This window comes from Plectropomus leopardus, chromosome 5 (genome assembly GCF_008729295.1).
Source record: "Plectropomus leopardus isolate mb chromosome 5, YSFRI_Pleo_2.0, whole genome shotgun sequence".
Lineage (NCBI taxonomy): Eukaryota > Metazoa > Chordata > Actinopteri > Perciformes > Serranidae > Plectropomus > Plectropomus leopardus.
The window spans coordinates 13097932-13110401 of NC_056467.1; the positions used below are offsets into that span (position 1 = coordinate 13097932).

General features: G+C 40.4%; 1 protein-coding gene and 1 long non-coding RNA gene across 2 annotated transcripts in view; one reads left to right on the forward strand and one right to left on the reverse strand.

Moving 5' to 3' along the window:
• Positions 1 to 1024, forward strand: part of LOC121942978 — a 21856-nt gene extending 20832 nt beyond the window's left edge. Inside the window, exon 3 of the long non-coding RNA XR_006105841.1 lies at positions 998 to 1024. This is a non-coding gene — a long non-coding RNA (uncharacterized LOC121942978). The remainder of the gene's footprint in view (positions 1 to 997) is intronic.
• The window catches only part of ypel2b (yippee-like 2b), a 19411-nt gene extending 9238 nt beyond the window's left edge, over positions 1 to 10173 (reverse strand). The window contains exons 1-3 of the mRNA XM_042486314.1: positions 10023 to 10173; positions 1055 to 1286; positions 77 to 120 (exon numbers count right to left, since the gene is read on the reverse strand). Of these exons, the coding sequence (XP_042342248.1) occupies positions 77 to 120; positions 1055 to 1171 (161 nt within the window). The 5' untranslated portion in view covers positions 1172 to 1286; positions 10023 to 10173. The remainder of the gene's footprint in view (positions 1 to 76; positions 121 to 1054; positions 1287 to 10022) is intronic.
• Positions 10174 to 12470: the final 2297 nt, after the last annotated feature.

Below are 12470 nucleotides of genomic sequence, written 5' to 3' on the forward strand. Positions count from 1 at the left end.
GAAATCTCACAGTCTGTAGGTGGCTTTAGACATAACGTAAACCATTTCTTGTTGAAATGCAAGAAGAGATACTCACACTGAGTTGAACAGGTAGGCTCTGCCTTGGCTGCCCTGGAACGACTGCAATAAAGAGACAAAGATAAAAAGGCTGAAACAAGAATCGACTCTTTCATGCAGTGTAGTATCGCTATAAAATTGATATAAACATATTGCCATAATGCTTCAGTCAAATAACAGAGAGAGAGGTTTGGTTTCCTTATAAAACGCCCACATGTTGATCTGAGACAGGCCTTTACTTTAATAGAAGCTCTTATTTTAAAACCTCTAGACAAAATCTATTTTAATATCTACTTCAAATGGTGCACAGTCTCCCAGTAACAGCACATATGCTGCTGATAACATCATGCTTGGCTAATGCATAAGGAGCTCCACCACTTGCACTGCAGTCATTTTCTCACAGGCCTTTATTTTCCACATCATGAAAGCTTAAACAGATTTATGTTGTGCGGCTGTGTTACGACCGCCAAAAACGCCTTTGTGCACAGGTGAGCGGTGTTGTCATAATCGCACGTGGAAAAAGTGATAGTGCATTCATAATCCAATTCACTAACCAGCTTATAACGTAATCCCACCACAGGCAATAATGTGGTGGAGGCTGACATAGATATACAGGTATTCAGCCTGTTGTTTGTTTTCATAATTCTTCATCCGTTCACCCTTTTTATAAAATCTTCAAAGCTTGTCCTTTTAATTGCTTGTAATTCTTTTAAATTGTATATCCTGACTGTGCAATAGGATCAGAAATCAGAACAGTTGCTCTTGCACTGAGAAATTAAAGCATAAAAAAAGTATGCAAGATTTAAAAAAGTGAAAAAGACAAAATCTAAAAAGTAAATTGCTTGTTTCTAAAGTAAAACATTGCCTGTGATGAAACAAAGCATGAAGTAAAGTAGTAATTAGCTGCCTAAATTTAAGTACTGTCACTAATGTTTTCCAGGGGCAAACCACTGACAGTAAGATGAGTCAAGTCATTGAAGCAGAGTGCTCCTGTTACCTTGGAGATGAGCTCATCGTGGTTGGCCAGATGAGCTCGGCAGTGGATGCAGCTGTAGGTTCGGTGGCAGCTCGGCAGGTACGCCTGGAAGGTCTTGGAGCGTGTCATTCTGACCATGGGCGGAGTTGGCGGGCGGTGCAAGAAGGGACTGCCAGCCCAGGTCGGCTCACAAGGGAAGCACCGCAACACACAGGTGAGGGCCGTGGTGGGCGGTGGGTTGGGAGGCAAACACCTGCGCAGGGAGACGATAAAAGAGCAGCTCACGGTTACACGGTTGCGTAACAGCTGCTTCCTTTAGCAGATGTTGTAAACTGAGCCACAGGTGTATGATTGCTGATGGGATTACGGTCTGTGTGCTCCGTGAATTCTGCAACCTGCCCGCGTCTTTGAAACACTTTAAACCTCAGAGAGCGATGATGTGATGAGACATCATGCATTATTAATGAGCCTGTGTTCCCGGCTGAGTCACTAAATTTCACATTTCAGCTTCCAGATGAAAACAATGACGACATTCTACTTTAGGAGATGAGATTCATGTTTCCACTGTACAGGGAACCACAAGAACCCAATAACAACTCCTAGTTGGTCGAGAGGACAGTTTGAGCTTCTAAAGCAGGGACAGACAGAAAAATTAATAATGATAATAATTAATAAATATTTTGATAATTGCTTATTTTACATGTAAGTAATTTTTTTGCCATGCTAGCAGCGTAGTTCGAGGGATGACAACAATCCCAAAGTGAGTCCTCCACTTTGGTCCAGACCGATAAACAGTATCTCAACAACTATTGAATAAACTGCCTGGGAATTCATGGTGCTCAGAGGATGAATCCTTTTTTTTAGGAATCAGCTGACTTTTCCTGTAGGTCCAGTGCCACCATCAAGGACAAATGTATATGTTCTGATGCAGTTATTTTGTTTATGACCAAATACTAGGGATGTTTCGACGACTAACCTCCCTGACATTTAAAATCAGTTTATACTTACACTAGTTGACTAGTCTAAAAGTAGGAAACACAAAACAAAATGAGCACAATTTAAACTACAAGCTAAAACGTTTTTCAAAAATGCATTGTGAAAATTAATTATCCCCTTTTACATGAAAAAAAAATTTCACTGATTAAAACTTAACAATTAAAATTTAGGGAAAATAAAACTATTTACAAAAATAAATCCATAACATACATAAATACAAAACAGCGTTTTCATTGGGTGAACACAATTGCATAAAATAATATTAATTTAAATAAGAACTAGTGAGTGTAGCGACTCTTAAATGACTGGTTGACTAATTGCATACAACCCTTTTTATATTTGCAAAACTCTCCTTGAAATGTGAGAAGACATTTTTAATAATCTGTGAGGTCGTCACAATGTTTACTCTATGAGACAAGTGTGAATTGCGGACAGGGTGATCGAGAGAAATACTACTGTGCATATTCAGTGGGCTGAAGGGGTAAACCTAAAAGCTAGAAAGTTATTTTGGTGTATGTGCCAGGCAAGCAACTCCACTGAAACGAACAGGGGCCATCTTTGCAAACAGTATCTAGTTACTATTATATATCTGTGGGTAAACACTATACCCGCTAACACATTAGCATTTTGGTTGTGTGTATGTTTGCATGCATTTAGCATTTAGCTCAATGCATGACTGTAAGTACAGCCTCACACAGCTGCTAGTGTGACTGTAAACTCTTCTTAATCATAGCTCCAGCTTTGCAGCTCTCCCATGAGGATTTGCTGTTTTCCTGTTGTATCATTGATTACTGAATAAGGCCAACCTGTGGGTTTTGGACTGTTGGTCGAACATTTTTAGATGTCAGCTTGCAAATATGTGGGGCATTTTCCACTATTTTCTGGTACTTTGTAGACCAAACAATAATTGGTTTGGTAGAAAATTGATAATGACAATAATCATTAGTTGCAGCTGTGGTCAAAGCCCCCTGCACTGACCCCAGTTCAATGCGGTGCACAGAGGCAGCAGCGCTAGCTCACAGTCTGTGTTTAAGTCTATGGGGCTGCAGAGATAATCTGCTTAGCGTAGCATAACTGTGAGGATCGTGCTCTGCTCACTCCATGATATCCAACTAGACCGAGCCCTTAAAATACTTCTGCTGGTGTGCCCTGGTGACTGAAAAGATTAGTGAGCTGGCCTGGGAATCCATCCCAAAGGCTCGGGGCCAGGAGGACAAGAGTATGTTTTGACTAACTGCACAGGAGGTGGTTCAGGGCCGGTGCTCTCTACATCGGGGTGCAGATCTAATCTTTGCGCTTTTCTTGCTTAATGCAACTTTAATTGGGATTTCAGCCCTGTAGCTCTAAAACAACCAATCAAACGCAAAATGTAATCTAGTTACATTGCTGCTTTTCATAAAGCTGTTGAGGAGCCTCACTAAAACAGTATATGCACCTTTTCTTGTCTACCTGCCTGTTTCAGCTGCTATTATTCCCCATTAAATTGTTCCACAATAAAAAGCCATGACCTTTCTAACTGAATTAAAGCAACAACTTCTGTAGTTTACAGGACGATGGTGCTATAAGATTCTGCAATAATAACTTGCTTGTTTCATCACCTTCATAATATGCCGTCCCACTCTGTCTTCTCTCCTTCCTGTCTGTCTTTACTGAACCATCTGGAAAAACTAATAAAATACTGAATGGGAGCAGGAGGCCTCTGTGAGTTCAGAACAAACAACAGAAAGAGACAGAGAGAGGCCTCTTTACTTTACTGCTCTGCAATATGATTGTTTTTAGTGTTGGACGGAGGCTGATAAAGGCTCTAGTGCTGATGGGAAGGACCAGGGGATATAAATAAATAAGCCACTGAGACGTGCCCTTGTTTTCTCTCTTCTGACTCGCTGCCAGCGGCGTGGGATTGAGGCACAAAGACACGTTCAGTGCAGTCGTTGGAGCTGACCCCCGACACCCGCACACACACACATTTGATGTTTAACCCAAAGCGTGTTTTAGCCTCTCAGTCATTTCAGGACTGAGGACCAGGAGGAAGTTTATGTAGGATCTGGTCCTCTGAGCTATGTGTAAAATGGTGAGTCCTGCAAGTGGCAACTTATGGGGCTGAAAAATGAAGCTAATGCCAAACTGCCAAGAACTGCAGTTCCCCAAATGGCCACTTGAGGCTGGCTCCAGAAATGAGCCAATCCCCATAGACACCTATATTAATATGCCCTACTTTGGGGCAACCTCTGGCTCACCTGGTGAAGTGTGTGCCCAAATTATTTACTTTTGCAGTGGCCCGAGTTTGATTCCAGCCCACGGCCCTGTCCCCTTGTCGTCCTTCCTCTCTCTCCTACCTTTCCTGTCTAGCTGTCCTATCAATAAAGGCAAAAATGCCAAAAACAAGTCACTAGTGTGGTCCCCTAAAAGTTGAAGATTGGAGTTATCGGTCAAAGACCCCTCAGCTTACTGAGATGGCTTCAAGTCAAGCAGCTGTGTTTTGGGGGTCAGTGTGCTGTGCAGTTTACTTCTGAGGATGTTTCGGTCACCAGATATTGCTGTGGAGTGAGTGCTCTTGACTGTCATGCTACTCTTAGGTAGGAGGAACTGCGTACTGCAGCTAACGGCACAGAGGAGAGACTCTGCTCCACAGTAACATCATCTACTCTCTGTGTTGAAGTGTTGAATTTGCAGCTTGCAGCAACTTTAAACAACACAATTTCTGGCTTTGATTTGATATTTACTGTCGGAAAAACTGTTGTTTCACACCACTGATCCATCGTTTGCACAGTTATTTTGTTTACTATGTTACATGAATGCAGCTGTAACACTGAAGGTCCCACTGAGCCCCGTTCAAACTTTAAAACTCTGTGGAAGAAAGAAAAAAAAAAGAATTGGCAAATATTTATATTTAATGGCCAAATCTGATTTGACTGCCATAAGTCTTAGTGAGGTTCAGCCTTATAAGTCACCCTTTTAAATGTTATTAAGGCTTAACATCATGCATATTTAGGGTGAGGGCACTTTGAGTGACAGACTGTCTTCAAGACGCCACCATCGTCCTTCAGTCGGACCCACCCCTCGCTGCTCTACAGCTCAACTCTCTCATCCAAATTTGGTCACTTTTAGTTCCAATAAGACAAGATGGCCACGGTCAAAATGTTGCTCTCAGTAGATCAAAACGTGAGTCCCAGTAGCTACGTCCATTGTTTTTATACAGTCTATAGTCCTGCCATACAGAAGTGACGCATTGACACACGATTTACTTACATAGATTTACATGATAAATGGATTAATTGATTAGTCTATTGGCAGAAAATTTATTTTGATAATTATTTAGTTAATTTGTTCGCAAACATGATAACATTTAACAACTTACAGCTTTTTCAGGATGAATATTTTCTAAGTCTCTTATGATCATACTCTGGATATTGGAGTTTTAGACTGCTGGTCAAAACAAGGAATCTGAATTTCAGTTAATCAAGAAAATCTCTTACATTCACATGCAGCTGCCTGATCACGGCTCAGTAATTAGTCTTAGGCACTGTGGGTAATCTAGTAATGTGAGCTTTAAACTTAATCTTCTGATTTAATTACATTACATTCGAGCTTCTTCTTCCAAAAAGCATTTGCTACATGTCATTTCAGGTGAAAGTACAGGCTAAATGTTTAAAATGTAAATGTGATGTACAGACAAGAACCTGTTTAACACAGCTGACAAGCGAGAAGTTTACTCAAACTATCATCTGTAGGAAAAGCTCTGTGGGTCGCAACTATCAGCACGATGATATAGTGCATCGTGATGCTCTCAACAGACTTTCAGCCGCAGCGCCGGATTATCGTAATGCACGTGTTACACATCTTCTTTTGGGTCATACATAATCCATGTGGAGTCCTCTCTGTGTATCATCTGCAGTCGGTCTCTAAACAATCACTTCATCAGTGTGCCGGTGCATGTTTGTGGCCGTGGATAAAAACAGCTCATACAGCTTTCTAACGTGATTAAAAACAAATCACATACTCACTGTGTGATGAACAGTTTTGATAGTTCATTGTTTTCGTCATGGACAACTATTAGTACCTCCACCTCAGTTTTGAAGATTTGCTGTTGTGTTTAGAATTATAAACCGAATATCTTTGGGTTTTGTACTGTTCGTTGGAAAAACCAAAACATTTTAAACTCAACTAGGTCTCTGTGAAGTTGAACTCATGAAAAGCATTTACTCACACTTTTCTGCCAATTTATAGACAAAAACAATTAAAATTAACTGATAATTTAGATATTCATAAATTTCAGCACTGGAGATGTTGGGAATTTGATGTAAGATGTTTGAATAACATGCAGGACTACATGTTACCATAATCAAATGTTTGGTTTGCTTTATATGTCACACCTTTTCTAGTGACTGAGTAACAACTTTGGCAGGCTGGTGCCTGACGTTTACACACGTTTATACGTATATACATGTCTATAACAGTCATTTCCTGACCCTGTTATATGGCAGTTGATCCCGTCCTCTGCTTGGACGGTAAAGAGCTCCCGAATTTCAGACATTTACGGCTGTTCTTCTTCTTTGAGTTTGCCGCTAACAGCAAACATCCACTTTTTAAACCTCCCGCCGCTGGGTTACATACATCAACACGTCGTCAAAACATCACACCTGTGCCGCTCTGTAGCTCATCTGATAGAGCGGCACAAAGGCTATGTGCTTACCAGAGCGGCTGCTGGTTCAATTCCACTCTTGGCCCTTTGCTGCACATCATCCCCTCTATCTCCTCCTTTTCACTCTATTGCTATCCTATCAAATTAACTCGCGACCTCCCTTGGCAGCTTTAAGGGCGAGACAGCTTTGTCCCCCCATTCAACTATCGTAACTTTGATACAGAATGGCGAGGCGGCATAACGGCACATCATTTCCGCCTTGAACAGGCAGTTTAAAAGGGGCTGCTGAGGGCGAAAGAGACGATGTGCTCCAGCCTCTTTTTAGGGGTATGTTTGATTTTTTGTTTAACTTTTTATGTGGGAAAAGCATGTTAAAGAAAATAGTACCATAAAAGAGTATTTTTCCGCACTTAAAAACATGTCTGGTTGGGAACTTTAATAAGGAAATCAGTAACTGTAAAGACAAGGAGGACAGTGAACATAAAGTACAAGAGAAAGCAGGTTCAGGCTTTATACCACAATAAACAGATGATCAAGGCTGCACTATGACGCTGTTTGACATTTCATAACAATTGGTTTCCAAGAACAGGACAGCTCGCGTCTTCGTGGGTGGACATGCTCGAAACTCATTTTGCAAGGCAACATTGTTTGTGGGAACAAGGATGCTGAGGCTCTGTAAAACGCTGACGCAATGAGTCAATCAGAGCTGCTTTGCACTAAAAAAAAATCCCTCTTTGACAGAATAACAAATTGCATAAATGATCAGATGACTAGAGGAACTGGTCGCAGTGATTCAGACAGGCTCCAACCGCAGGATGTTTCTAGCAAAGCTGACTCTTGTATAACCTCAGTGTGTGTCTTTAGCGTTTGTCCATCTTTTATCAGTTTATTTTCCAGTCTGCGTGTTTCTCTCTCCGTCTGTCTCTCAGCCTGTTTGTATATTTATTTTTCCTGCTCTCACTCTGTCTATTCATCAGTTCTGCCGTGGGTCGTTTGAGGTCACCGAGCTGTCCATTCTGGTCATTTCTGGGTGTCATCACAAAAGGCTACGTGCCACGAGTCTCAACAGCCAAAAGGGCCCTTGTATCCCAACAAAAAAACCTTTGTTATGTAACGCACTGATGCTGCCGCTGCTGATGCTGCTTCTGACAATGATCGAGAGCAGGAGAAAGGCAGAGGAGAGGCAGAGATACAGAGGGAGCGGGCGGTGGGATCAGAGTCAGACGAGGACAGGGGGAGAGTTAAAAGAACAGAGAGAGCGAGGGAAGAAGCAGTGTGTGTCCCCTCAGCGTCGGATGAGCTGTGTGTCCTATACTGCCCACGAGCTGCACCGACATGATTTCTGTACTTGATGTACTTTCATCCTGCTCTCTCCATTCAGTCTTACACCAAGGCTGACAGCAGCATGACATCACCGACTAGAGGAGCAAAAAGCTCCTCTCTGCCCCCCCAACCATATCAAATCTCACTGATGAGGCGATGCTTCTGCATCCCAGGTGTGTGTGTCTGGTTACTGTTGCTACGTTCGATCTGTACTCACTTCTAATTTTCTTCCGCCTGTGTCTGTTTTGTCCCCTGCGGAGAGAAAGGTAGCTTGTTTTTAGGTGCTTTACATACTGTTTCCTTGCTGAATTTGCCTGAAGCAATCACTGTTAATCCCTTTGAAACCTGAGCAAATTGGCTTCTGAAATTATATTAAAAAAAGAAGAAAAAGAAAAACAAAACCAGGAAATTACCTGAATAAAGTGCTAAACTAAACTAAAACAAAAAATAATAAATATTAGTATTATTAAATACACACATATATATTTCTGTAACCTGATTTTAAATGTATAATTAAACAACTCTAAATATTGTTTTGTTGATTTTTTTTCTTAGTTATTTGATAATTCTCTAATGATTCACTCTTTTTTTAAAACATAATTTTCAAGTAATTTTCTTGTCAGCTTTCCTATTTTTTTTGCAATTTGCTGGACATTTCAAGCCAAGTTGCTGATTGCCTTTTTCCCATGTTTTTGAAAGCAATCAAACCAATTTGCTTGTGTTTAAAAGGTTCAAATACATGTGAACTGCGTCTGAAGGCAGCGCAAGAAAACCTATGTCGATCCAGGTTTCAAAGTGCTCATTATCTGGCTTGCCTGTACATATAACTTCTGTTGCTTTTCTGTGTGCAGCTGATAAACAGAGAAGGTGTCATAAAAAGTGAGAGAAAAACAAAGTGATGTGACAAAATGACTCAGACCTATGAAAAACACTGTACACAACTTTTGTTTATGTATATAAGTCGTGCCTGTAAAGGATCACCTTTCAAGGCCCTGCAACACTCTGATCCCCATCTTCGATCTCTGTGTATTGATCCTCACATGATCAATGCCTATCTGCATGCATGCTTTGCAATGAAAATAGATCAGTGCAAAGGTCATGACATGATGAAAGTGTCTCTTCTTAAACTGTCTCACATGGACTTTATTTAGTTGCCTTGATTTTTTGGAAGGGGGGGGGGGGCAGCATTTCCACCTGCTTGTCTTAACTATCATTGACTTGTATGGGATGGTAGATGTCACGTGGGGTAACGCGTCAGTAAACACACACACCAAAAACATGAAGGCTTAAGGTTTACAGTATGTGTGTGTGATTATTGAATCAGGTCACAGGCAGTGGCGCACTTAATCTGGGGCAGAACTTCAGCCACCACACGCAGCACAGATGGCGGGGATGCCTCAGCTCAACAATGCTGGAAACACACACGCGCGCATGCACGCACGTACGCACACGCACACACACACACACACACACACACACACACACACACACAGCCCACTCTGGTCAGCTTTAACATCTGCAATGACTTTGACAGATCGATGGGAACCAGGTGACTGTCGTCAGAGCTTGTGTTCACACGCGCGCGTGTTACATGATAACCTGCATTGATCACTGCTGACGTGCACCATCACGACCGAGCGCGCGCACGGGGTTGATGGCGCATAGGACTGCCACCACAAACAGCATGTGTCCTAATAATAACCACTAGATACTGTAGCTTCAATGCAGAGTAGACCTCAGCATCCAATCCACGGAGAAAAAAACCACGAATAACATGTTTGACTATCATGTAACGCATGTTGTTGGCAGGACACGAGCTGCACATCATAAACTTTATTTTTTTATTTTAATAGCCTGCTACAACACGCGTGCCTGCATGTTAAAAGTTACCTCGGTTAATAAAAAGTAGTGCATAGGCTCAACATGATTATATCGACGCTAAAATAAGCTTTTTAGAGCGGTATGAAAACGGTGCGTAACAACAAATGCACCACAGTAATAAATAACGCAGAGGAAATTTCATTTTACCTTTGAAGGGAAGAAAAAACGGATCTCCACGTAGCTCGGAAAATGTCGCACCTCCTCGTTTTTCCTCGTGGCAGTGCCAATCCTAAACCCCCTTTCGCATTCCTTCCCAAGCAAATTTCCTCTTCTCTCCGGCCCTGGCAAGTCCTGCAGAGACGCAATGTTTTGACGCGCAGTGATGCCCAGCAGAGTTTAGAGGAGGCAGAGAGACAGAGAGCGACGAGGCAGCCAGCCGGAGCGAGAGCGTTCACTCCTGCGCACTTCCATGTTCGCAGAATATCCCTCATACAGTCAGGACGGTTTCTTTTCTTTCCTTTCTGCCCAGTGTTTGATCAGACAATCAAAAGATTTTTGGCGATAAACAAGATGTAAGAGTCAAAGTAAAAAGTACAGAGACCTCTAAAGACCAATTGACTGTATAAAGGAAACTTACACTTAGAAAACTTAGATAATTTAAATATTTATATTTAAATTATTTATTTATTTTATTTATATATACATATATATATATATATATATATATATATATATATATATATATATATATATATATATATATATATATATATATATATCTATATATATATATATATCCTATGGTTAGAACAGTAAAAAATAAGAGAATTGATATAAAAAGATAAATACATGAGTAAAATTAATTAAAAGCCAACACAAAATTTTCAGTTGTCATTTAAAAATGTTCACAGAGTCTGCTTCTCTTATAGCTTTTGAAAGGGTATTACCATTGACTGTGTTGGGAGGCCAGTTAAAAGAGCAGGGCAATAAAAAAAAAAATAATGCAAAAAAAAGTAGGGCCATTCTCGTCTAAACAAAGTCACAGCCCTGCCCTCCCTTTCCTCTGATAAATAACGAACAGTCCCTAACACAGTAGTTAACTAAATAAGACAGTGACGACAACAGTTCTCGCTCCTTCAAGGAAAAGCTCAAATGGTTTGTGTTGCTAACCATCATAACACCACTTTTCTATAAAATTAAACTAAATTTGTTGGAGCACTTAGGTTCCCTTACACTTGAAAAGTATGCTTATTCAGGGAACGTATCACCACCACATGATTACTTGCATGGTTGCAGGATAAAAATGCTAATTTATTGATTTAAATAAACCTTAAGGTTGCAAAAATGTTGAGTTGTGTCGACATAATAATGTTGACATAAAACACATGAAACAATAACCTCAACTTAATTTTGTGTGCAATTCCAGCTCAAATTTCCGTGTTAATTGATTTAAAACAAAATTCAAGTTGTAGTCACCTTATGAAATTGGCTTAATAATTTCACTTTTCTCCACCTTCAATTCAGGATTTCAAGTCTCCTCCCCATACCACAGCTGGGGACCTGCAGGCCAAACAACTAGGACAAAGGAAATCTTATTACTTAAAAACTTTTGTTTTGCTATCAATTATTAAGTTAGCACTATTTAAAAATGTATTTTATTATAGAGGGCAAGCTAATTCCCTTAACTCAATATAGTGAGCTTGTAGCAAAAGAGTTCATTAAAGGTTGTCATAACTCAAAAAATAGCTGATGCAAACTGTTGCGTTAATTAACTCATTTATTTGTATTTTAGTCTTATCATTGTTTTTGTAGTGTAGTGACAACAACTGTACCGTTACACGACAGGTCAAAGGCACACACTCCTGCAGAGGTGAACTATCTTGATGGTCAAATTGACAATCTTTGGCGGAAATCACACTGAACGCTGACTTGATGGATGAATGACAGCTATATCAGCCAATCGGTTAACTGATAAGGCATAGCAACACTGAGCTTATTGGTCGACGGTGGCTGCAAATGACCAATAATCTCACCGGATTCATTTCATTGAATCCTCCATGAAAGTACACTTCCAGCTGCATGTGAGCGCAGTTTTATGAAAGAAAATAGAGCAGGGGGAGAGCAGAGTAGAGCCCTCACTGATCATTGTAAAAAATAACAAAATGTGTGCAGAAAAAATATTTGCACGGATGTTTTTTGTGTAACCCAATATGTGCAACATCATCAAAATTTCCGCTACAGGAAAAACTTGTTAAATGTATGTAGTATGCAGCGCCACCTCCTGTCAGGCTGCAGGTAGTTACCAAATATTAATTCATACAAATAGACACGTTTGGCATGCAAAGTGGTCAAAAAAACACTATAAAGCTGTAATGCGCACATTACTTATATTGCGATGTTTGTTGTGTTTATTGATATTGATAAAAATTCACTTCTCTCATTAAAACAAATGGCATACTCCATGGGGGATAAGGCATTTTAGAAGCAGCCAGGTCCCACAAACTGGTTCTGTCAGTCACAACATATTCAAACACTTAAATATTAAATTAGGCATGCAAAACAAGTTTACACAATCAAAACAGAGTATATTCATTAATGTAAGTTCTGTAATATGATTGGTAAATCACATATGTTAAAGAATAACTTTGGATGTAC